Here is a 24,904-nt window from a genome sequence, read left to right as displayed (position 1 = left end):
TCCTTTCAAATTAGGTTTTCTGGGAGCATGTGGCATTCTCTTGCTCAAACAAACGCTACTCAGAGTGGTAAGTATAAACGAGTTAATTATAGAATCCAAAAAGGTCTTCTTTTTTTCAGTGCAACTTTTCTGTGTTTGTTACACCAAAGTAATCACGGTGGCCAATCAAGAAACGCAGACAAATAAACGAGCCAATCATAAAGGCACAGTAAATGAATGCAGTTGAGGCTAAGCCTGACAAAACACGCGCGACCATAACCTTGATTGATTGGTTTTAGCACACTGTGGCGCGGGATATTTTAAGCCATTGAACAAGCGTAGGAGTGCAAGCCAAAGTACAGTAATAGCCGAGTAATTGCTGCATGCCTCAGTTTCAAAGCGAGTCCTGACGCATAACTATTCAAATGGAAATGAGTTGCGTATTCTTACGCAAATCAAACTCATTTCCCTTACAATAGATGAGCACATTATGGCTCTTGATGAGCACCAAGACTCACTTCGAAGCCGAGATAAACTGTACATTTAATGAACTTTGCAGGATGATTTCCCTCAGATAAAATCACCTTCAGTTTTATAACAAATGCTTGGATTTCGCAATACTTTACGTCATGGTACGCTAGAAAAACTTGTGTAGACTTCTTATAAGCAGTCAGCAGTTTGCCGGACTTCGTGCATTTTCTTCATGTTTTCCGCTTATTTTTTTGTTCAATTTAGTAGTGATTGTTTTTTTTTTTTGGTACTTCTTTTGCCGGCATTACAAAATGTACCAGAGAAGGTGCTTCATTCAACGGGATGAGATCATTCGCTACAGTGTAAAAAAGTCTTCAAACATCCAGTTAACCTTTAACACAGACATCAACTGATACTTAGATTCAGCGGGGAAAAGTTGGTAACATTTTTTTCCTTACAGTATTTTACCCTGATGTTGATGTTACTGATGATAGAGGTTGGGTTGGCGATTTACATTTACATCGAGAAAGATAAGGTGAGGCCTAGAAATGTAAAACCTCAATCACCTAACCATTGACGCCATTTTAAAGAGGCAAAATGTCACAGAAATCAAATCGATCATTAAAGCATTCGCTTTTGACAATTGCTTTCTTAACTTCCTACTTGTTTTTTTACTTGCAACTGTCTTCACCACTGCTATTTACCGAGACTGGTAGAATCTTTTCGTAACCTCCACTTATTTCATTCAAACGCGACAAAAACGTAGGCAACTTTTTAGTTAGAAGCTCTCTCAAAACTAACGAGCAACCCGGCACTTTCAAATGTGCGCACTCACGATGTAAAACTTGTCCTTTCACTCTTAACACTAGCAAAATATCGGGATCTAAGCGATTTGTTATTTAACTAATGTATTCCTATTTTTCACGTTGCCATGTTACCACCAATAACGTAGCTCCTACTCTACTATAAAAACTACACATAACCCACAATTCCTCGATTCGCTCTGACGAGGAGCTAACGCTCGAAACGTCAGCTTTTAGAATCTCTGTACGGTGGTCAATTTACATTATCAACTCCGTTGATAAAACCAAATTTTTGCATACTACTTCCCCACCGACGCAGCACCACAGTTTCTTTAGAAACTATCCACTTCATTTATTTACGTCCATGTCAGCTTTTTTATCCGAGGAAAGAAAATAGCAGCGGTGAGGAAGACTGCAAAAAGATAAACAAAACGAAAGAAATGACACATAAAAACTCTACAAGCAAGTAATGACCCGTGGAAACGGACGCAACATTGTTGGCCAACAACTCCCCAACATCGTTGGGTTGTAGATTTTGCTTCCGTTGCACACCCTGTTGTATGTTGTTGCACGAAGTTGGTCAGACTTTTTAGCCAACCACACCCAACATTTGTGTGATCGCCGAAGCGTAGTGCAACAATGATGGATCCGGTTGCACAGGTCTTCCAACATTGTTGGGGCCACGCACTCGCGTGTAGATAGCAGCGCATTAACGAGTCCAAAACGAAAAAGTTTAAAAAACAATGACCACAACCAGGTTTCCTAAACCCACGAGACTGAGCACCCCCAGCAAACCACTGTTTTAACGAAAACCGCTGGACAGCAACCTTGGTTCTGGTCATTGCTGTCTAAGGTCTTCCGTTCAAAACTGACAAGATGTCAGCTGAATTTTTGTAAGTTTACAAAGTCTTATGGGCCGCACCCTTCCCATAATCCACTGCACATCCCCGCATTGTCGGGAGTCAGCGTCCGTTTTCACACAACTGCCAACACCATCCACATCTGCAGAACCAACAACTCCCAACATTTAAAGGGGCTGCGTCACGCTATTTTAGTCAAACTTCAGAACACTAAAAGACGTTTTTGCATCAATGAAGACCAAAATATAATGCTGTAGTTTTGTTACAATTAACCATTGAAGTGAACTGAAGCTATTCTTGGTTGTTTGCGGTCAAGGATGGAGAGGATGGAAATGGATTGAAACTTGAAAGAAAAGACGATGTCTTCACAAAGTAGCCAAAAATGAAACACGAATACCTCTTTGTGCCATAAATACATTTAATATCTTCTCATAGGGTTGTCGGGAATGTTGCACCTGTGAGCCAAAGTACTAACTTAGATTTTTACCCAGTTTTGACCTAAAAACAGCAAATTTAGCATGACAGTGGCCTTTAAGGAAAGACCGAACTATCCGAGGGAAAACCTTGCAAGAAGAGTAGCTAACTCCCACGTATTTCCCAAGCAACAGATTGCATAGCCGTTTCCCCTGCGACTCGCTGGTAGGCTTTTGTACATTGTGCGAGCATTTTATTGAAGCAAAAGCATTTTAAAGCATTATTCGAGCAATCCAGTGGCATTTTTCCGCCAAAAAAGTTTTTTTCAGAGACAATGAAAGTAAAAGTATTCTTACGACAAAATCGACGAGAACAATCCTTAGAAGATTAGACTGAAACATCACTTATGTTGCAATACAACAACAAAGACTAAGTTTCACTTAAAATATCAAATACCATACATTGTTAACTTGACACTACATTTGTGTTGTACACATAATTTATACGTTTTTGTGAAGCTGAGCCTTTATTTCTGTTGAAATGTTGAACTTGAAAAAAATTCAAATTTCAAAAACAGCCCTATCAGCCTATGTATAATCAGCATTAATTGAGCATTTTTGTAAGGAAGAGCGTTAAAATGGAGCGTTTTAGTGGCAAAGTAAGAGCATAATGTACAAAAGCCTACTCGCTGGGGATACATTAGGTGTTCATTCAAACCCATTTATGATACAGATTTTCCCTTCTTCATCAAAGCGACCTTTCTAATAGGAAAAAAGAACAGTCCATCAGTTCCTCCATTTGTCAATTAAAAAAATATATTTCATCATTAGATTCCGGACCATATTGCTGCAAACTGGAACAAAACTACCGATGAAAGTAGAATCATCATTCAACAAGAGGTAGGTGTTTGAAATTAATGAAAGAATTGGGTTTTTCAGCAACGCCTTGAAATATAATTCTCAAACTCATTAATTATTCATAAGGCTGTAAGCCAATAGGATTATTGCATTTGGTCAGGTGCAATGGTTTGGATACCCAGTGAAACCCTTATGGCACTGCAAGCAGTGTTTGAAATTTGTTGAAACACTGCTGGCAGTGTTTCAACAAATTTGAAACACACTCCTAATCTGCATATTGATTAATCATGGTAAGCAGTGCATTCCAGAGTGCGCAAATACCAGGAAAAACAATTGATTCCATTTCATTCGTTTGAGAAGTTATTCCAAACACTCATTCTGCGTGTTTCATTGCGATGACAAACAACTCGAAAACAATAAAACACTCGGGCCCGGAGGCCCTCGTGTTTCAATAGTTTTCTCGTTGTTTGAAATCGCAATGAAACACTTGAATTCGTGTTTGAAATATAACTTACAGCAAAAGAAAACAGTCGGTGCCCGGAAAGAGCATACGGGGAAAGGTTTGTCGACCTTCTTAATTAAATGGAATTAAATTTCAAATGGGTTGAAGTGATGTACATTTGTTTGTTTGATTGATTTTGATAATATATTGACCGAATGCAAAAATGGCCGCCAACAAATTACTCTTTTGTCTTTGTGTTAATTAGCCTAACTAGCCTCGTTTTACAGCCCAAATTCTTTCAATTTTAGGCGTGTGAACGAGGCTAGTTAGGCTAAATTAACACAAAGACAAAAGAATAATTTGTTGGCGGCCATTTTTGAATTCGGTCAATACGCTGTTTTCTATGAATAACATTAACATTTTCAGCCCTAAAAAGGCCCCAATTGACGAGAAAAAGCGTCTGGCTTTACACAGAGTACAATCTCTGTGTCACTTTTTGAAGTTGATTGATAATAAATACCTCTTACTAACCTCGTTTTCTCGGTCCGTACTGTAAGTTACGGACCGAGTTTTTTCCCGTTGATTTATGGTGGTGGTTACCCCCAATTTTCTTTTTGGATTTCAATAACACTTGTTAAGACCTGCTTTTCCCGCATATTCAGTAAACCGCGCAAAAATACCTTTGAATTAGTAGGTGATATTATTATTTTGTGGCACTGTCTTTCGTAGACGTCATCGTTTCTTAACTCCCTAATATTTCTCACCACAGAGGACGATATCATCAAAGACAAAACTCACAATAGAATGTACCATTTGTCTTTAATCTTTTACTTTTAGTTCAATTGTTGTGGTCTGACACCATTGACCCTGGAACACCAGTCAAGTTCTCACAAATCCTGTTTTGTTAATGGTAACAAAACAAGTGATGTCAGACTTAAGGTAACAGTCAAAGTTGTAGCATTGAAATTAATAATATTTAGTATGCACAGCTGTAAATGTGTAATAATTCGTGTTGTACCGTTTGTTTAATGCTTTCAGGATTGCTATGCAAAGTTAATGGACTGGATCAAAGAAAATCACGTCATTCTTGCAACATGTGCTGTAACAGTGGCTGTTTTACAGGTGAAATGAATGAATGAGTGAGCGAGGGAGCGAGTGAGTGAGTGAGTGAGTGAATGGGCAAGTGAGAAAGATGAAAGAGTGGGTGAATGAGTGGGTGGTTGCGCGAGGCAGTGAGTTGGCAGGTAAGAAAGCGAATAAGTAAATTAATAAAAAAATAGATTGAATGAAACTTAATTAACATGGCTGTATGGCGTGGATCAAGTGGATGGGACAGCTGAATGTGACAGCTGGAGAAAAGATAACCTTTTTTTTTTCTCACTGCTGTTTGGCAAATCTAGGAAAAAGGCTACATCACTACCATTTACTAAAAAAAATGATTTTGTTATTTGCAGATGTTCATTTTAGGAGGAACCTGTCGCCTTCTTTCAGAGATAGAGAGTGGCGACAGAACAGTAAAACGAATAAGAGTTGTTCCCCAAAATCATCCAATGCCTCAGATGTCAGAAAGAGCTGGCCATGATCAAGAAAGCTTTAAACAGACACCAGAGGAAACGACGCCTCCTCAAGACAGAAAACAAAAGAGACCGCAACCGCAAGATTCCGTTGATTTGGTGGATGGAAGAAGACACAGCACCACAAGAAAGAACTGGGCAAAGGAGAATCGAAGACCAAACTCGATTCTCAGTCTAATAGAGAAATAGAGGATATTACATGGCCGCTTGGGGATACGAATTTTATCTTCCAGTGCTGCAAGTATCTCTCACTCGTTCGCTTCGCTCACTCGTGAGAGATACTTTCAGCACGAGAAGATAAAATTCGTATCCCCAAGCGGCCATGTAATGTTCTGTTTATTGTATAGATATTGATGAAATGTCTAGATTTAAAACAACTTGTTTTATTCAGTTTCGAAATGATGAAAAAGTGGTCACCAACCGCTAAAACACGCATGTTGTGTAACATGAAACAAGACATGAATGTTATGAAAAACAAATCATGATGTCAAATTTTGCAATAAAAATGTTACTGTAGTAAAGAATTATAATGACGCACAAAAGTATCTTAAAATGAAGAGAAAGCTCGCGTTTTTATTCTAATCGTGTTGCTTACCATGACAACACCAATATCCTCACATATGAAAGATAAAAATGATATGTTCACTGCGCGCGGTGAAGATATGATTTTTTATTAAAAGGAGAAATCATGGTATTTCATCAATATCTATCCCCAAGCGGCCATGTGGAGCCGTGGAGCTACATTGGCGAAACTAAAAGATCCTTTACTACTAGGAGAAAGGAACATATGAGGAACTTAAAGCATTGTACTAAAGGCTCAAATGTCGCAAAACACGCGTGGACTTTTAATCATGATATTGACTTTAACAATTCTAAAATCATTGACAAAGCGAACAACCGGAGCAGAAAGACATTGGAGTCATGGCACACGGCAAAAACTGTAGGGGCAGACAACAATTCGTGCCCGCTCCCAAGACAATATCACATTCTCTTAAAGAAACACTAATTTTCTTAGCATTTTAAACATTCTTTCCACTACATGCTTTTACCCTTTAATTTATGCGAATTTTTCGTTATATTTAAATTTCTTTCGCTTTTAGGCTTCACACATTTTTATCCGTTGAAGGCAGCAGTTCAGTCTGTCGAAAGCTCATAGTTTTTTCAAAACTTTTTACCAGAGAACGATTTTACTTTTTTCTTAATATCTATATAATAAAGGGTAATAATGCCACAAAAGGCCAACTGGGACAAAGCACATGCATTGTCAAAATCTGTCAAATTTGTGGTCAGTTTTTCGTTTTACACCCAAAGAATATCATCCTGTTTAAGCTCAGGGGCCCATTTCTCGAAAGCTCCAAAACTTTTGGGGCCCTCTTCAGGTGTCAAAATTTCTCTGTATCTTGAGAACAGAGAGCTTTTAAGTCAACAAACTCCACCATCATTTTGTCTCTTGTTATCTTGAAGGCAGTTTCGTAAATGAGCCGAAAAGTTATCGGAACTATTGAGGAAAGGCACAAGGTCCTGAGAAAAGACAAAAAAAAAAACGTCTTTGACTTCTCAATATTTTAGCCTTATTTTTTTTTTAACTAAACGCATACCCAATACAAGACATGTAGAAAGAAATCACTTTATAGTGCACATTGAAAACTGGGTGGACAATTCAGGGAGCTTTAGCACCAAGAAAAGCAACAGCAGGAAAAACTACAACCTCGAAACAAAATCGTTGCATCACTTTGCAATACCTTGCGCTCCCACAATGTTGTTTTATCAAATGGGCTCAGAAACTCTCGTGCAAACAACATTGTTAGGCGAGAGTAAGCTGCAAAAGCTTCAGATCTGTATATTCGTGTACTGTTCCAAGGAATGTTGTCACAGGTTGTAGGTACAATATCTGAAAAGGGTATTGCAGTGTGCTTAATGCATTTTGGTACATTTTTCACTGTCCTCTGCAAAACAAGAATGTGAAAATTACCTTCTCATATCAGGTTTTGATGATCAGTGAGCATAGAACTGTTAATTAATCATTTTTGACACATTCCTATCAATCCAGCTGTGGCCTACTTTGCCAACAATGTACATTGCTAATATAAGAAATGTGAAATAGTCATGACTGCAAAATCGATATTTCTAAATGACTTCCTTGGCATTGCTGCCCTTATTGCTAAAGCTTCCTCTTGACTCAAGACTTGAAGCTTTTGAACACAGCTAAATGTTCAGTGCAACAAGAACAAACCTCATCTTATTGGGACAAATTTACATGTACATGTGTGAAATTTAGGTCTAGCTATTTGTATATGTTTCAGCACAAATCAGATGGAGGATTTAAGTCCATCTCTAAAATATTCCCTTATAATAATAATATCATTATTATAATAATAAATTATATTATTAGAATTAAATGACTAGATGAAAATACACAAGATTCCCTGCGACTCTGAGTTTCGTGCGTATCCACTCATCAGGCAGATTTAATGAAGAACAGACTTATTAGCTAGCTATATATACATATTTACAATGAGTAGAACAATGGGGTCCTGATTACAATGGGTGAGAAGGGCGGAACTGGGGGTGTGGTGTAAGACTGGCTGAGCTAAAACAAGCGCAATACAATAGCTATTGTGTAGGATAAGCCTTAATTGTTCTTGAGATAAAACTTGTTTTCATGTCGGCATTTGGATACAAGCTCGGATCGTTTGTTCAGTAGATTGTTGTTGCTGCACTCATTAAATCTGCCTGATGAGTGCATACGCACGAAACTCAGAGTCGCAGGGAATCTTGTGTATTTTCATTCAGTCATTTAATTCTATAAACCGCTCTACACACACGTGTATTGAGCACTCTTTAGCAGTGTTTGCTCCAGTTTCTTATGATTATTAAATTATATTATTATTATTATTATTATTATTATTATTAATATTATTATTATTATTATACTTATAGATTGTATATTAAATTTTTATTTTCTTATCATTGGTACAGTAAGTTCATAATCCTTTTTTGGAGTAAGAATGTGGAAAACTTTACAATTATTCGCCAAAGGCAAGGTTAATATTGGTGAATAAAAATGAGACAAAGTCGAGGTTTTTATTCACTGATATTCACCGAGCCTGAGGTGAATAATTGTTTTAGTATAATTACATGGGTGATTATTTGAAAAAATATGTATTTTCTTTAAAGCAACTTATTTCTTTGTCGACTTGCAGCAGCCATTTTGAAAAAACCGCTTAGGTGATTATCGGGGAACTGTCAATCACCTCAAGAGCAACCAATCAGTGCAGAGAATTTTCAATAATCACCTATGTAATTATTATACCAATAACACATACTACCATTTGCGTCCATCCTTGAAGTGTGACGAATTTTGTGCGTAGCTTTACTTTTCAAACGTTAACGGTTTAGTCTCATACCTGTCACGTTTTACCAAGGAAACGTTGGCAGTCAGGTCACGAAATTGATAACGTTTTTGGCGCCAAAAAATCATGTTTTGTTCACGTGCTGTGCATGTTTTCAAGTTTCACATCCAGTGAAGGCAGGTTCACGTGCGAAGCAACTATGGAGTCGGAAATGCAAGTGCAAGTCGAAATTGGTGATACGAGGAGGGTTTTTTTTATGGCTCCGCCAAAAACTGTTGACGAGTTGAACAATGCCATAACAAGTAATATTCCTAAGATGCGTTTTTTAACGTTCGGGATACTGTATGAAAATGACGAAGGAGAGTATGTAGTTTTGAATAACGATGCAAATTATTAGCCTGAGAATTGCCATTTCCACGTCAAAACTAATTGTAGGAACAGACATTCAGCGACTCAAGCTAAGAGTATTCGAGGGTTCTTCACCTTCTGTGAAAGCAAAGCCTGTCGAGAGGGCTGAACCATCCAGTCAATCTAGCTCTACTGAAGGACGGCCCTCAGCCCGGGTTTCTCTCAATAGAGATATCCTCAACTACGTTGATGGTGGTGGGCAAGATTCGACAACGACCACAGAAATCATTGAAACGCGTACAAATCAACATGAAAAGTCGTCTTTATGCAGTGAAAGAACTCCTCTTGAAAGGTACATCATAAAAACTGAAGAAAGAATTGAACAGAAGAGGTCCCAGATTCAGCAACTGCGCGAGAAAGTACACGAAACTCAAATGAAACTAGAAAGAGTTAAGTCTGATCCTCGAGATGGAAATATTTGCAGAAATTGCCATTTGCGTTTAGGACACTCTGCTCGTACGTGCGTGTACGGGAAATGCTTCTCTGTCTTTAAGTGTGGAGAGGAAAAATTTCATCCTGGTGAACTCAACGTGAAAGAAATGCGTTGTCAAATCAAGAGACATCAAAGTGAGCTTAACAGGTTATTCGAAGAGTTGGAAAGTAAAGAGAGTGCTGTTGAAAGAATGAAAGACAAAGTACAAAACCGCATCGAGAGTGACTTGTTCGAAGTGAACAAGGCGGCATACCTTGTGAACGGCACCAAACACTGGTCATTATTACGTAAACATGTTTACCTCGTGGAGGAATACTGTAAGAAGAACTTTAGAGGAAAAATACCTGGGAAACAAGACATCGGAAATATTTTAGAAAAAGCTCTTACTGACAATAATTCTGGCAGTCTTGCATTTTCTAGGTCAAAGCAGGGCGGCAGCCGCAAGCGTGAAAATCCAGCAAAACCGTCCCTTGAGCGGTATGGTGTAAAATTCCCCAGTAGTAAACATGCATGTAACAGTTCTAGTGATGGGGCAATTTCTTCACAAATTTTGTATACTGCTCCAAGAAATAAGGGGGAAGAGGCCGAGCAGTTAGCAATGGTGATCCGGGAAAGCCTGCGGGAACAGTCTACAAGCGAAAATAGCGTAAACACAAGTTACTCTTATGACTTCTTGCCACCTCCACACCCAGCAGTTTTTCCTTCGGGCGTCCATTTCTCTGTAGCAGTAGGTGCAATGGGTCAGTCACTCACAAGCAAGTATTCAATGCAATATCCTCCCGATCCGTGTAACACATGTACTGCGACCTGTACTACAAGTACAAACAGTACGAAAACTGTAGAATTCAACCGGTCAATTAGTACTAAACAGGAGTCGAGTGATGCTTGTGAATATGAAGCTGCATCTCTATTGTTAAACTTATCAGGAACTCGTCATAGCGAGAACTGAAGACTTTCGTTGGTGTTTTAATATTTTCATATTGTACATCTTTCATGTAAAATTAAATTAATCAGTCGAGTTGTTGTTGACAGGTTCCGCGTTGAGTTTTTTGTGTCAAGAAAGAGAACTTTGTACACACGAGCCGTTGAAAAAGACAGCAAGTGAAAGCTATGTTTTATACCTTTTGAAAAAAATAAATATTTTCTTTTCAGAAAAACTACGTTTCTTGATATCCTAATGACAATCAAATCATCTCTTTTAACCTATGACAGTGTCTGCGATGTTATAACCTGGGCGGTACAAAAAGTACTCAGATCTGGCAAAATATATACGCTTATTTTTATTGTCAACACAACTTTTGGTATAGAAAAACTACATTTCCTGACACTGATAACCAAGGCATGGGGTTTCGCGGTAATTTTTGTACCCTCTGCGCTGAAATTCAAGTTAAATATGTGTTCATTTGTATTTGAAGGACGCGTGCAATTTAAAATAACAATGAACTCAGTGGCACGTACACTGGCAATATATCTATGGCTTCTCCGTTTGCCATGATATGTCCATCGGGCACCACTAATACCGGTCTACTACAAACTTTTCTGGGAAATGTGAACTTGAATAACTTCATTTACATTGAAAGGTTCAACGGCATTTCGGAGAAAAAAATTGCACACTACCGACATGCGTTATATTATAGACCACTTTCATAAATGGCGACCAACTTTACCTTCTTTTGTCTTTATGTTAATTAGACCTACTGCCCTCGTTTTAAACAAATATTCTTTTGAAATTTGCTCGTCGTAGCGAGGTTAGTAGGGCTTATTAGCATTAAAACAAAAGAATAACTTATTTGGCCGCCATTATGAAAGAGGTCTATACAGTCCTCATACAAACAGGTAATCTGTAGCTTCGTAAAATCCAGCCATATCCCGTGCTCTGATAGTCTCAACTGCTTCTGCTATTGCTAAATTAGTATTGGAATGAACAAGTTCCTTCAAGTTACCATTCAATTCACATTTAATTTTATTAAAACAAAACTCTATTGGGTTAAGATCTGGAGAATATGAAGGCGTATATAACAACTCAATTCCCATGGTACCAAACCATTCTTCCAAAATCTCACCTCCTTCAAAATGATGAGAAGATAAATTATCCATAATAACAATGTCACCGACTTCGAGACACGGTCTACCCGTCTCAATGTTAACACTTTCACCTGCCTCTTGAAAAAATGAAAGAAAACGGACTGTGTTTGTAGCCCCGCTTACGATACTATAATACTCTGGGCCATTCAGAGAAACCAGCATATTTAAAGTTGTATTCGGAGATTCGAGTTTCCTCCCCACTTCTACACATCGTGATCCTTTCGGGCTGTGTCCATACGTGCGAGTTCCCACGTCAGGAATCTTTATTCCCGCTTCGTCGAAAAATTTCAGGTTCCTTGGATCTTTTGAAGATACGTAATTGATAAACAGCTGAGTATAAAATAAGTTATCTGGGGTGAATCGCTCCATTGCCACTTTTGTAAGTTTTTTTCGTGAATACTGGTCACCGGAAGGTAGCCTGCTTTTTATGGCTCGTGAAACGGCCGACATTGAAATTTCTTGTCCTCCAAGTTGTTCTAACTCCTCCATTATTTCAGAAAGGGATATGGATGGAGAGTGGAGCTTCAAAACTTCAATGAGTTCGCGGTCATCTTCCTTTAGTTTTTCGAATGTCAAGCCTCCTTTAGGTTTCGGCGTTGTTATCATTTCTTCGCAATATCTAAACCACACCGATTTTACCGTGTTTACAGAAACACGCAACTCCCTTGCAAATTGTGTAACACTCCGTGGAATATAACCCGTAATTCTGTCGCCTCCGTCTCTGATAATGCTATCAATGATCAAGAATTTAAGATCTTGAGCCAATGCCACTCCAGGTCTGTAACTTCTGCCAAATTGGTTCACTTTTCTCGCCTCCATTCTAGTAAGCTTAATTTGCAAAACGTATATATATATATATTTAAGTGAGCGGGAAAAACTGGTAAACATGCACAGGACGTGATCAAAACATGACCTTTTGGCGCCAAAAACGTTACCAATTTCGTGACCTGACTGCTAACGTTTCATTGGTAAAACGTGACAGGTATGAGACTAAACCGTTAACGTTTGAAAAGTAAAACTACGCGCAAAATTCGTCACACTTCAAGGATGGACGCAAATGGTAGTATTATTAAAAACTGAACTACAGATCAGATTTCCGGAATTTTCATTGGTTCTCCAGACACAGGCTATCAGTTCATATACCTAATATGGTCAAGGAACGCATCAGCAATAAAGCGAGCTGAAAACATTTTTGAGGCTCTGAGAAAGAGTTGCCAACAAAAGCCATTTTGGGCTGTAATTGACCGAGGCAGAAATCGATGCTTTGATCCGGGAGTTTTTAATAAAACAATAATTAATAATTATTATTCTACTTGGCTTGGTGGATATGAAATGATTATAACCAACTTGGCGTGTTATCTATCACTTCATTTCCAGTGTGCCCTCGTACAATAAATGTTAATTATACAGTTGTTAACTTTAATAGAAGGGGTATTAATTTCTTCTTTGGATTTTAATATCTTATGGCTTTTGAAGCAACAAAATGGGACCCAACAAAATTTAGTAAATCTTGAAAATACATTGCTTAAAATAACTTTGTACTTCGTGTTAAAATTATATTAAAAAAACTGTATTCTAGCAGTGTTCACTTTTACTTTGGTTTACATTTGCATGTGTTCTCACTTAAATGAATGGGAACTTAGTTAATCTATGAGAAATTCATATCTTCCTTTCAATTCACACTCCAGTTACAAATTGATGCCGTGTCGTAAACACGTAACAGTCAAAACAGCTCAAACGTTCCTCTAATGAGTGGATGAATGAGTTCATTATTGCAAATTTGATTTCAGGGATCATTTCAACAATCTGGTTGTCAGTCGTATGATGCAAAATTCAAATCAAGCCTCAGGTCAAATCTTGAATTTTGATTGGACTATTGCTCGCTTCCAGTGCGAGGACGGCGTGAAAATTTAACAGGTGTACCAATTTGCATAATCTGCCAAGGTCTTAACAAGCATGATTTGCCTTTATTTTCAAATTCATTTCTCCATCCAATCTTTAATTCGAAAAAACATAGTGAAATGATGGTTGTTTGGAAGATTATGGAACATTAATCAGTAAACCTGTGAAATTTCCACGCCGGCCTTGCACCGGAAGCCAGCAATATTCCAATCAAAATTCGAGTTTTCAACTGAGGCTTGATTTGAATTTTGCACTATTCATCCGACAAACAGATTTTTCAAATGCTTACTGATATCAAAATTATTTGCAATAATAAACTCATTAATCCACTCGTCAAAGGAACACTTGAGCTGTTTTGACTGTAATAAAGTCCAGGCTCTGGTTGCTTGAAGTCTGGTTAGTGGTGACCAGTGTTAAATGAAATGGAAACCAATAAGTTCTGATATCTCTTTTAAAATCAACAGTTAGTGCTAACCATCCTTTTAGCAACCAGCCTAGTATTTTTTCTCCCCAGATGTAAATCATGTTGTTTTAAAGTTGAAGAAAACAAGAAACAATTAATTCGGAATAGCTAGACTTTAACAAAGATGACAATGTTATATACTCAAGAATAGCTAGACTTTAAAACAAAGATGACAATGTTATACTTTACAAGGAAAAAGGGCTAGAGAAATGGAAAAATACAATGCAAGCATGCTTGTGAAATTCAAGGACAAACGTTTATGCCAAGTATCTGATGTAAACAATCACATTCTTTGAAATAGATGACTGTATTTGCAGAGGTGTTGAGCAAAGCCAGGGAGGGTGAGGCTGGCAGTTTTCCAATAATAAACACTTGTGTTCCCTATATTGTTTGGACACATGCAAATACATCTAGCTACAGTGTAACTTTGAGCAAAATACAAGAAACACCCAAAAAGATACTAAAACCTGTAGGCTGTTTTTATTTCCAGAGTCCTTCAATTAATTTCATTTTTATCAAACAACATAAATGTCAGTAATTTTTAAATAAGGTATTCATGTACAGGACATTGTTATATTAATGAAACATCACAATCATGAATATTATTACATTTAGAATGAACTAAATCCTTTGGATCTTAAACCATTAATGCTTTGTACATACGACATTTTTGGGCCAGTCACAAATCACAGATAAAGAGTGTTTCGCAAAAATGACACTTCAGACAAGTATTGCCGCACACCAGGGTAACACTGGACCTGCATAACAAACAAAGAAGGCAAATTTATGTAGAAAACGTTGCAAGACAATATCATGACCACCTCCCATAAGCCACCAGCCAAAATGTCAAAAGTTTCTATGTCAGTCAATTCACAGTTTATATTGAAAGCTCTAAACTTGTGCAATACAACTACTTAGAATCATCATTTTGGGTAATCATTGGGGGTTTGGCTGTGTTGTTGTAATAAAATTCTCAAAATTTAGCCTGGAAAGATTTAAGTCATCTGCAAGTATCATATTAATTTTATTTTGAAGAACAAAACCAAATAATAATTTATTATTGGTTGATGTGTGATCATAATGAAAATGGGCCTACCCATTTATAGTAGGACTCAGGCGTGGTAGCCTCATGGTCAGTGTGCTCGACTCCGGATCGAGTGGTCCGGGTTCGGGTCCTGGCCGGGGAGATTGTGTTGTGTTCTTGGGCAAGACACTAATTACTCTCACGGTGCCTCTCTCCGCCCAGGTGTATAAATGGGTACCAGCAAAAATGCTGGGGGTAACCCTGCGATGGACTAGCATCTCATCCCGGGGGGAGTAGAAACACTCCTTGTCGCTTCATGCTACAGAAACCGGAGATAAGCGCTGGCCTGCTGGACCTAAGTTCTAGGCTTGTAGCAGACTACCTTTATATATATAATTATATAACAGGCTGTTTTTAGATAAAACATAAAATGGACAATAGTGTAGTCTCTGAGACTTCAATATACATGTAGGCAGCAAACACTCATCTTGAGTTGTTGGCATATGTCATGATTTCATATTGACGTGCTTTGTCATGTTGTTCTAAATGGAGGAATTAGGCTGTGCAGCCCTGTCGTTGGGGTACGGTTGCTTCAAGATCTGGACATCCCGGGGTCTGAGGACCCATTCTGACCACAACCTGCATTTGATCCTGGTTCAGCTTCTCCACTGCACTTGTAAATAGCCAACTGGTTTGCAGGGTTTTGTACTGGATTTTGTGTATAAAATTCCAAGAGTATTCAAGGAGTTTACAAGAACCAGAAATTGAGCTTTCAAGAAGTGTTTGTAAGACAATTTCTACACCATTCATCATGTTTTTGTGTTTTCTTTGCTGAAAAAGCCTAGCTTGATATTCTATCCTACGTCCTGCAAGTTAAGTGTATGCCACCAGGCATTTTAATCAGAGCTTTTTGCATTTATCTTTCCCCAATAGTCAAATTTGGGCTCAATTTTTGAATAGTCTCTTGAACTTAGCATTATGTAATCTCAAGATCAATAATTTTCACCCAAGAAAAAATTCAAGCAGTTTTCAAGCAGTTTCCCCCAATCCTTTTTTCAAGGGCTTTTCAAGTGCCCTTCAACTTCAGATGCTGAGGGCAAAATATTATAATAAAATCAAATTAAATCAACATATACAAATCTCATCCAATTGTTATTAAAAAGCATACCTGATCAAACCATCTTGATAGGTTGATCAGTTGTTCCTTTTCATAAACAGTCATCTCAAGCATTTCCACATGTAGAGAGTAGTATAACATAATATCAGCCAGTGTCAGCTGTGAACCCACCAGATAAACTTTATGTGAAAGGAATTTGTCCAAATCCTATCAAGAAAAAGATTTTACATTGGTAATGTAAGATTGGCACATTGGACCTAAATGTTAAATAAAGAAATGGGAACCACTGGGACCCTGGAACCCTTAGTCTATACCAGAGCTTGTTCAGCTGAATTTTGCTACCCTATACTAGAGTAAACTCCCACCGATTTCCGTCTAAGTACCGATACTTGACAGTTAATAATATCCAGAAGTGTTTCATGATAGCCATTTATAAACACCGTTGAGGCTGAGTTGCGTAAAAGACTCAATTTTTTTATGTTTTGGAGCAGGAATTTCTGGTTTCCTTACTCTTGATAAAATCTTCAAGCGACTGGTCACTTTCGTGAAAAATGATACCCTATCCTAGACCCAAACACTATGCTTTATATACTCTATCCTAGAGTAAACTGCTTGAAAACCATACGCTTCACAGCGGCACATACCTATATAGTCCATATATGGCAGTACCGCCTTGTTTTTGCTCACTGCTTGTTTTTTTTTCTTTATCTGTTTCAATATATTGTCAGAACATTTGCTTGCTGGCCAAATTGTTCCTGGACCACAAAACCTTGTACTTTGATGTGGAACCATTTATGTTTTACTTGCTAACAGAAGTCGACAGGGAAGGAGCACATCTCGTTGGGTATTTCTCTAAGGTATTGTGTCATAAGCCTTGTGTTTGAGAATATGATATCTTATGAGGTTTAAATGGGTGCCAACATGAAGATACCCTTTAAAAGGAACAGTACCTGTGGCATATGCAGGTAAACTCAACGATGGACTCTCAAGAGCTCTGTGAAAATGTTTGTGTAGTAAAACATCACTTAAGGCCATGCTGTATGCTATTATTTAACAAAACATTGTTTTTTTCCCCCATATGTTGACGACTTTGTTATGAGTCATTTAAATTAAAGTGCCCCTGTGATCAAAAAACCATTTCCTTTTTTCCTTCAGATTTTGAAAGTGTGTTTGCATAACACCTGACTGGCAAAATTTTGAGCTTTGATTTTTATCCAAAGGCCGTTTACTTTGAGTGTACATGTAAGTTTTGAATTTCACGGTCCGCCATTACTCACATTCAAAACTGACCGATTGGACCTCAGAAGGTTGGATCCAGGGAATAGTGACGTCAGAGGCTCACTAGCTTAAAATTTCAGCGTGTGAACGCAGCTTATTATATATGCAAAGCGTGTGTTAAAAAGTCTGAAAGCCCAAAACCTCCATGCTGCATCTTAATTCTGCAGCGTAGACACGTCTTGCATTCTTAAACTAATGAGCCTTTAATTTGACGTCATTTTCTCCTGGATCCAGCTCTCTCAAGAACATAATGTTAGTAATGGCGGACCATTAAATAGGAAAATTACAGTTAAATTTTAGAGGTGTCTTTTTGAAATCAAGGCTTAAAACGTGGGTCACTTAGTGTTTTGTTAACATAGCTTTGAAATCCAAAGAAAAATATGAATTGACTTTTTGGTCACAGGGGCACTTTAAAGCTAAATGAAGATGGATCAGAGACAAGTTGAAACAGATTTTACAGTCATTGAGGATCTAACAAGACCTGTTGCTCTGAAATCCTCACACTTAATTCACTGAGCTTGTTTGTTGGAATACGATTATCACTGTAAGAACATGAACAGGTGCAAAGAGATAGTGAAGGAAGGAAGCATTGTTATTCTTTATTAACATTATCGTCCCCCCCCCCCTTAGTCTTATTTTGTCCTCCTTGTAATATTCAGTTTCAGATGGCAGTTGGCCATTGCATATTTAGTTTAAATTGGCCATCTATCACTTTTCAGTACATGTCCTCTCACATACTTTTATAAATCCTGTAGTCTGATTGGCTCGCTACTCACTATTGCGTGAAAGATAGTGAGTAGTAATAAAGCATGCTTTTTGACCAAAACCCAAAACAAAATCAATAAAAATTGGGTTAAATTTCAACGTACGTGTACATGGTATGTGAGTGGATAATTTTCTATTCAAACAATATTAATTAGACTACTCCTTTCTTGTTTTCTGTGAGTCAAAAATATGGTCAACTTGGCGCTACGCGCCATATTGGATTATTATTGAATCACAGAAAACTCGAACTTGTAGTCAATTTGATAAATACAGCACAGTATTGTATACTTTCACTGGCAAAATAAATATTATTTTTATGAGAATGTGACTTAGATAGGCAGCAAAAAGCCATGAATACTGCTGGACTGTATAATTATAAGGTTAACATCTAGTCAACTGTGTGTGCATGCCTTTTTTTTTTCCCAGAGGCTGCAATCTTTTCAGTCAGCACCAAAGATCACCATGGCAGGAATGATCCGCACCACGAAATTCGCTGAATCTAAAAGATTTGAGAGAATAAAAGCCACAAAAAAGTGGTCTATACTTTTAGAGATCACATAATTATTTTTAAACCCCGACAGCGATGCTGACTGAAAGAGTTGCAACCTTGGGGACAAGAATGAAGTGTAATCACAAAAATATGTGGCTGCCAATCAAGGAATTGTTGTTTTGATAAGAATTATTGGCCGACATCTTGGATAGCGAGACTAACAGAGGCCTGGGGCGAGTCAAGAAAATTGCACTCAGTGAGAGGAGGACAGTATGAAATGGTAAAGGGGGACGGTGAAGGCATTTTTTTCTGCCCTCTCTGCCCCTTCCCCCACCCCTCGCGACAATCCTTTACTGGCTGTGTTCTTTCAAAATGGTGGCCCATTACGAACAAGTGTACGCCTGCCAAAAAACGACTGCTCTGCAGGCTAGGTGCCTCAGGAAGCCCCCAGTTGACAAGTAAAATTGACGTCTGATGTTAAACAATAGAATCCGTGAAGTCTCACTCCCAGTGGGTTAAATGACCCCTGGAATCCTACAATACTCTAACCTTTAGAGCTCTCTTTGTTAATGTTCCTTGTTTCAATTTAAACCCAAGCTCAACCTGTATGTACTCCATCCATTGATCAACTTGAGCTCGCTCTAGAACTGAACAACCCAATAATGTTCGATTGGATATCTTGGAGAGATAAGCAGCTACTGTTCGGAGTCCAGTTACGGTTTGCCCAGTGCATAAAGTTAAGGATGGTACCTGTGAAGAGAAATCAATATGTTTCCCCATAACCGGGGTAATTGTTGTGTTTAAATTCCCTGAATTCTATAGTGCTCTTCGATGGGTTCAACAAAATAATGATTTAAGTCACAGCAAAAATCATGAAAGCTGGTTTCAAAAATTATCGAGATTCGGGTTCATATTAATTTTGTTCTAAAGACGTTTAAGCTTGGGTGAAAAGCTCTTCTTTCGTCGACTTTTGTTCATCTCAGGCAGGGGCAGATCTACATGTAGGATAAATAATGACCGGTTTCCAAAACAACGAAAAAGTTTCTAGGGAGTTCTTGGGGCACGCTCCCCCGGGAATGTTTGGATTTTAACTGTCCAAAGTCCCTTTTACCATGTTTCTGACCGATTTTCGTAAACAGGACGTGAACAATCGATGAAACCGATGATCGGAAAATCAATTGATCAATCGATGACAATCGATGCCTTGTTAGTTAATTGGCATCGATTGGCATCGGCCAATCGATGATCGATCGATACTCACACAAAAGTGGTCGCAACTCATCGATTGTCATCGATTGGCGTTAAAAAAAGTTTTGGTATCCCACACGTTCCAGCATGAGCGTATACGCACTCGCAGTACGCACAAATGTTTGAGATTTAAATTCGTTCACCGGATTGTTTGTATGCAGTTACAATCGATTTCAATTAACTGATCGATTGGCATCGATAATCGATAAAAATTGATAATCGATGAAATCGATAATCACAAAAAACCTGTGCATCGATTGTTCATCGATTATCGATATCAATCGATTAATTGGCATCGATTGTCATCGATTGATCGATTGATTTTCCGATCATCGGTTTCATCGATTGTTCACGTCCTGTCGTAAAACGGTGGAAACCGTTATGGATCCGCCCCTGTCAGGGAACCTATCCCTAATAAACCGTCAGATAAACAGTTACCTTGGATAAACTAAGCACTTCTGTATCTTTCACTCGTATACTCTCGCTCGATATGTCACAAAACTTCAGTAAATTTTCTATTTCATCGCAGCCATTTAACGCCAAAGTGACGGCCGCCATGTTGAAAATTGGTAATAACCGCTGACAGACTGGTATCTGCACTGACGCGACCACTGACGCTGGAAACGAGCTAAAAACAGGAAACAAAGAAACCAAAACAAAGAAAATCTACTAAAATCAATATCGAGTTGAAAACGAAGCACGGTTCGAGAAACTTTCTAATTCTAATTTTCTCGATGGATTTTTGACACAACTCCAAAAAAGGTAGGATGTTAATTGCTGTTCTAAGAGTAACTTGAAAGCCTTTCTTCATCATCCCTTCATAGTAGAACTCATCAATCATCTAGATTGTCTATTTGTGCTTCTGTGTACAATAGAAGCGAATAAAACTAGACACTGAAAATTAAATGTAAAGGACAAAAGAGCCTTCTAAAGATATCAGAACTCCTAAATAGTTAAGACCAATTATTTCTTACACTTTCTTCAGCCGATCTTAGATATCGTGGTTTTGAGCTCTGTTCATCTCTCGAACGTTTTGAATAGACAAGTTCTGGCAGGTAAAGTAAATATGCAAATTTAGTTCCGTCTTACCACAAGCCACGTTGGGAAAGGCGTTCCGTTGTTATGAAAATTCGACAGAATGAAGGCTTCTTCACTTTCTTCACCCGAAAATGGTTTGAGTTTTTCAAAAAGATTTCCTATCTTTTCTTGCATTCTTGGTTCACGTGATATTCAAGGAAAAATGTTCAAAGTAATATTAAAATCATCAATGACAAAGAAATTGGGAAGTGTATTTAAGGGATAGACAAAAAAAGCCGAGTATCCTCAAGTCAATTCCCTAGCATCACCCAAAACAGGCCACTCGTCATTCAAGTGCCGGGTTAACTGGTCCCATTTATTCTCTAGATTGTTCATTATGAGCACGCCTGTATAAATGGCATTACCGAACTTCTTTTTAAACATTGCAGTTTCTTTGATTTTTAAGTGAGGCACGAACATTAAAAAGCCGTGAATGTTGGTCACGTTCCAGATGGTCGATATCTTAGGTTTGGGAAATGATTTCAGTCTTGGGATACTACTGTGTTCTTCCTCTTTGAATTGAACAAAGACGCGTGACCATTGCGCGCGATGGTCACGCGTAAAAAGCTGACGTGCGAGTTGCTCGTGTCGCAATCGCTCACAACTGTAACTAAAGAGTATTTTTTCCCATACTTGTCATGGACCAATTCTTAGTATTATATATCTGCAAAGAGTGAATGAAAAGGTTGTGGATGGGTTTAGATGTATTCTGATCCTTACTTACAGGTTAAAAGAACGTGAATTGGAACCGAAATAGGCCGACACGATCAAGGTACTGGACTATATCAAAACCGAAGTAACGACAACTGAAGATGCCACGAATTCCAAGTCGTCGACTAAAAAAGGCCAAGGAGGAAAGTAGGTACCCTTCAGTCACAACATTATTCTGGACAAAAAAATGGTTATACCAAAGTTCGAATAATGGAACGGAACGCATAGCTTGGTGTCCAAACTCGATTCCCTGACCAGGCATTTGTTGGCTAAAACCGATTTAAAAAGTCGTTTTAATGGATAAGGCTTTCAGTTAATTTATTTTTCAAGTTAACTTGTAGAGAAAGAGTCGAATTCTTAAAATTCATTACGTTAAAACTTTAGAGAACTTTTAATTACAATGGATCGAAATGGGTGATGCGTTTCCCTTGGAGGAAAATAGCGCGGGAGCTGAACCAGTTGAAATTCGCAATCTCAGCTCTGCGTGGAGCTGAAGTTAATTGTATCGATTCTTAAGGTTACACTCCCCTTCCGCTTGCCCTCGCAGCATCGGATTCTGAATACTTGATAAGAACTGTTGAGCTGCTGTGTCAGTTTGGAGCCGACGTAAACTACAGCAGCGATCTTTTGGTCCGCGACACACCTCTCCATTTCGCCGCAGCACTGGGCAATGACGAAATCATTGAACTACTGCTTCGTCACATCCGCTACGTTTCATAAGGTAGTCTTAATTAAGTAAAACAGAGAGGGAATTTTGAAACCAAAAAAGCACCAAAAGTTTCAGTCCCTTCCAGTTGAACCAACACCATTGTCCCTTGGGGCTTTGGCGCGCGGCCAAACTTAGACACATTAGGGCCATTTATACGACAGAAAATAAGCGGCGGCTTACTCTCGCCTTGGCTTACATAAGACGCGAACACCACGTATAAATGGTACAAAATCTACGTTAACGGCTTTCTCAAGCCGCGGCTTATCCTAGCCTGGGAGTTTAAACTCGTATAAATAGTTCCTTTCGCGTATTATGTACGCCGCGGCCAGAGTAAGCCGCGGCTTATTTCCTCTCGTAAAAAAGATCACGTTGTGTTGTCCAACATGACAAACTAAACGCGCCAACATGTTTCTCAACAATCAGATGTAACATCACGTTTACGTGAAACTCGAGCGGCAAAAGTGGCCACGTGACCATGATTTTCCCGCCATTTTCTACGTTTGCCGGTTGCCGCTTGCCGTTTCTACGTGAAAGTAGGCATTTTCTCGTTTGCCGTATATGTTAAATTTTCTTCTACATAAGAAGTTGTTTGCGGAAAAAAGTACCCCAAAACCATTTTACGGTATGCCAAAGGAGAAAAAAATTAGTTATAGATAGTTCATACTCCTTGCCGCAATTTTCTTCATGAACTCACGTTGACTCTCTGTTGACCAACAAAACGGCCTCATCGAAACTCTCAAAACTTGACGGGTAAGGAATTCATTTTATATAGCGTCTTTTTCTACCAACAATGCTTAAAAAGACTCCGAGTTTTGTTTTTGCTTTTGAGCAACTAAAAATACTCGATCGCGAGTTCCCGTGGGTCACTTTGGTATGCGTGTGACATAAAATCATTGCAATGGAGGTGCATCCGACACCGTTTCATGTCTTCTCTTACAACCTTTGACTACCATGATCTAAAAAATATATTTCCCAACTACTTCAATATATTTCTTCCTTGGCTGGTCATGAGAATTTTAGTGTTACATCACAATCATAGTAGCAGTAGTAATCATAGTAGTAGTGGTACTAGTAGCTGATAGTAATCTTCCTTCTCAGTACTTGTCTATCCGAACAGTGTATTGAAATTGAGCTTTAACATACTGATCAATCCTGGAAATCAAAGGGTTAACATTTTATTTACTTTTTGCTCATTGTAGGGTCGTTGCGGAGTATTTTTAAAAGATTTCAGTACGACACGGAACACTCTACAGATCAGAGATTTCTCAACAGCCAGCTCAGGACTGCTGTCAGCGCCGGAGCTGAACCAGTTGAAATTCGCAATCTCTTGCTGCGTGGAGCTGAAGTTAATTGTATCGATTCGTTAGGTTATACTCCCCTTCTGCTTGCCCTCGTAGCATCGGATTCTGAATACTTGATAACAACTGTTGAGCTGCTGTGTCAGTTTGGAGCCGACGTAAACTACAGCAGCGATCTTCTATTCCGCGACACACCTCTCCATTTCACCGCAGCACTGGGCAATGACGAAATCATTGAACTACTGTTTCGTCACAAAGCGGATGTCCACGCGCGGAATCACGCAGGATACACGCCATTGCACGTAGCAGCCCATAACGGCAGCGAGGCAAGTGTCACCGCGCTCTTTCTTTGTGGGGCAGATTTAAATTGCACGGAAAATTACTGTTGGTATACTCCGCTGCACTTGGCTGTGATTGGACAATTTGAAACAGTTGTCAAGGCTTTGGTGTTATCTGGCGCTAGGATTAACCAAGCAGATAGCAGCAACCTGACCCCACTGAACAGATGTCAATCGAAAAGTATTCGGAGTATTCTACTTGGCGCTCTTAATCCGGGATGTTCGAGTTTGGAATCTTCTTGTCTTGCTGTCATCAGGGGAGCCGTAAGGAAAGTTATTGGAATTTATGGATTTGACAAACTCCCTCTTCCCATCGCCTTGAGGAGGAAGCTAAGACTAAAGTCATAACTAGAACTACATTCCATATACGGTCTTATCTTTCTAATGCATTTTATTAAGTAAAAAGAAGAAATCCTTGCATGTTTGATACCAACATTTTTACGAGACGTTTCTCTGTCGTTCACACACACGGACTGCAAATATCACAGATATCAAGGAATTTGTAATTATTTTTGATAAATTATTATTTATTGAGGATTTTATTTAACTATTTTAATTAATTCCACCGGAGAAAATCTTCTAAATCAAATAAATTCGTGGTACACTTTTATTTACGTCCGCCGTTGTTTTTTGTTGTTTGTAGTTAAAGTAAAGCAACAGACGATTTCCGAGATCGAGTTCGCCTCTATCGGCGTAAGATACCCAGATATGGTTTGAAGAGGCTATGGATACTGCCTACATGGGTTCTTAAGGATTAAAAAAAATCAGTGAACAACAAGCTGCGACTAATTTTTAAGACAGGAAC

The 24,904-nt window shown here is 38.5% G+C and overlaps 4 protein-coding genes across 6 annotated transcripts in view; 2 read left to right on the top strand and 2 right to left on the bottom strand.

Annotated features, from left to right (window-relative positions):
* The window catches only part of LOC138045216 (leukocyte surface antigen CD53-like), a 10,868-nt gene extending 4,218 nt beyond the window's left edge, over positions 1-6,650 (top strand). For both annotated transcript variants that reach the window (XM_068891629.1, XM_068891628.1), the window contains exons 4-9: positions 15-67; positions 911-985; positions 3,358-3,426; positions 4,664-4,765; positions 4,865-4,948; positions 5,281-6,650. In XM_068891629.1, the coding sequence (XP_068747730.1) occupies positions 15-67; positions 911-985; positions 3,358-3,426; positions 4,664-4,765; positions 4,865-4,948; positions 5,281-5,589 (692 nt within the window). In that variant the 3' untranslated portion in view covers positions 5,590-6,650. The remainder of the gene's footprint in view (positions 1-14; positions 68-910; positions 986-3,357; positions 3,427-4,663; positions 4,766-4,864; positions 4,949-5,280) is intronic.
* LOC138045218 (eukaryotic translation elongation factor 1 epsilon-1-like) lies at positions 6,226-21,009 on the bottom strand. Of its 2 annotated transcripts, XM_068891633.1 has the most exons (6): positions 20,941-21,009; positions 20,405-20,594; positions 19,268-19,468; positions 16,237-16,392; positions 14,708-14,802; positions 6,226-6,921 (listed from the first exon to the last, which is right to left on the bottom strand). In XM_068891633.1, exons 2-5 carry the CDS (start codon positions 20,522-20,524, stop codon positions 14,731-14,733), a joined length of 549 nt encoding a protein of 182 aa, XP_068747734.1. In that variant the 5' UTR covers positions 20,525-20,594; positions 20,941-21,009; the 3' UTR covers positions 6,226-6,921; positions 14,708-14,730. The 2 variants fall into 2 exon arrangements, with proteins under 2 accessions (XP_068747734.1, XP_068747733.1); XM_068891632.1 differs by lacking the exon at positions 6,226-6,921 and having other exon boundaries at positions 14,503-14,802.
* On the bottom strand, positions 11,419-12,498 carry LOC138046004 (uncharacterized). The gene has a single exon (XM_068892691.1). The coding sequence runs from the start codon at positions 12,496-12,498 to the stop codon at positions 11,419-11,421; it is 1,080 nt and encodes a 359-aa protein (XP_068748792.1).
* Positions 20,551-24,709, top strand: LOC138045217 (ankyrin repeat and protein kinase domain-containing protein 1-like). The gene is made up of 3 exons (XM_068891631.1): positions 20,551-20,728; positions 21,770-21,901; positions 23,663-24,709. The coding sequence occupies exons 2-3, from the start codon at positions 21,856-21,858 to the stop codon at positions 24,445-24,447; spliced, it is 831 nt and encodes a 276-aa protein (XP_068747732.1). The 5' UTR covers positions 20,551-20,728; positions 21,770-21,855; the 3' UTR covers positions 24,448-24,709.
* Positions 24,710-24,904: the final 195 nt, after the last annotated feature.

The sequence above is a fragment of the Montipora capricornis genome, chromosome 4 (genome assembly GCF_036669925.1).
Source record: "Montipora capricornis isolate CH-2021 chromosome 4, ASM3666992v2, whole genome shotgun sequence".
In the NCBI taxonomy this organism is placed as follows: Eukaryota; Metazoa; Cnidaria; class Anthozoa; order Scleractinia; family Acroporidae; genus Montipora; species Montipora capricornis.
The sequence above is the reverse complement of the archived record's forward strand: the minus strand, read 5'-3'. Positions and strand labels throughout refer to the sequence as shown.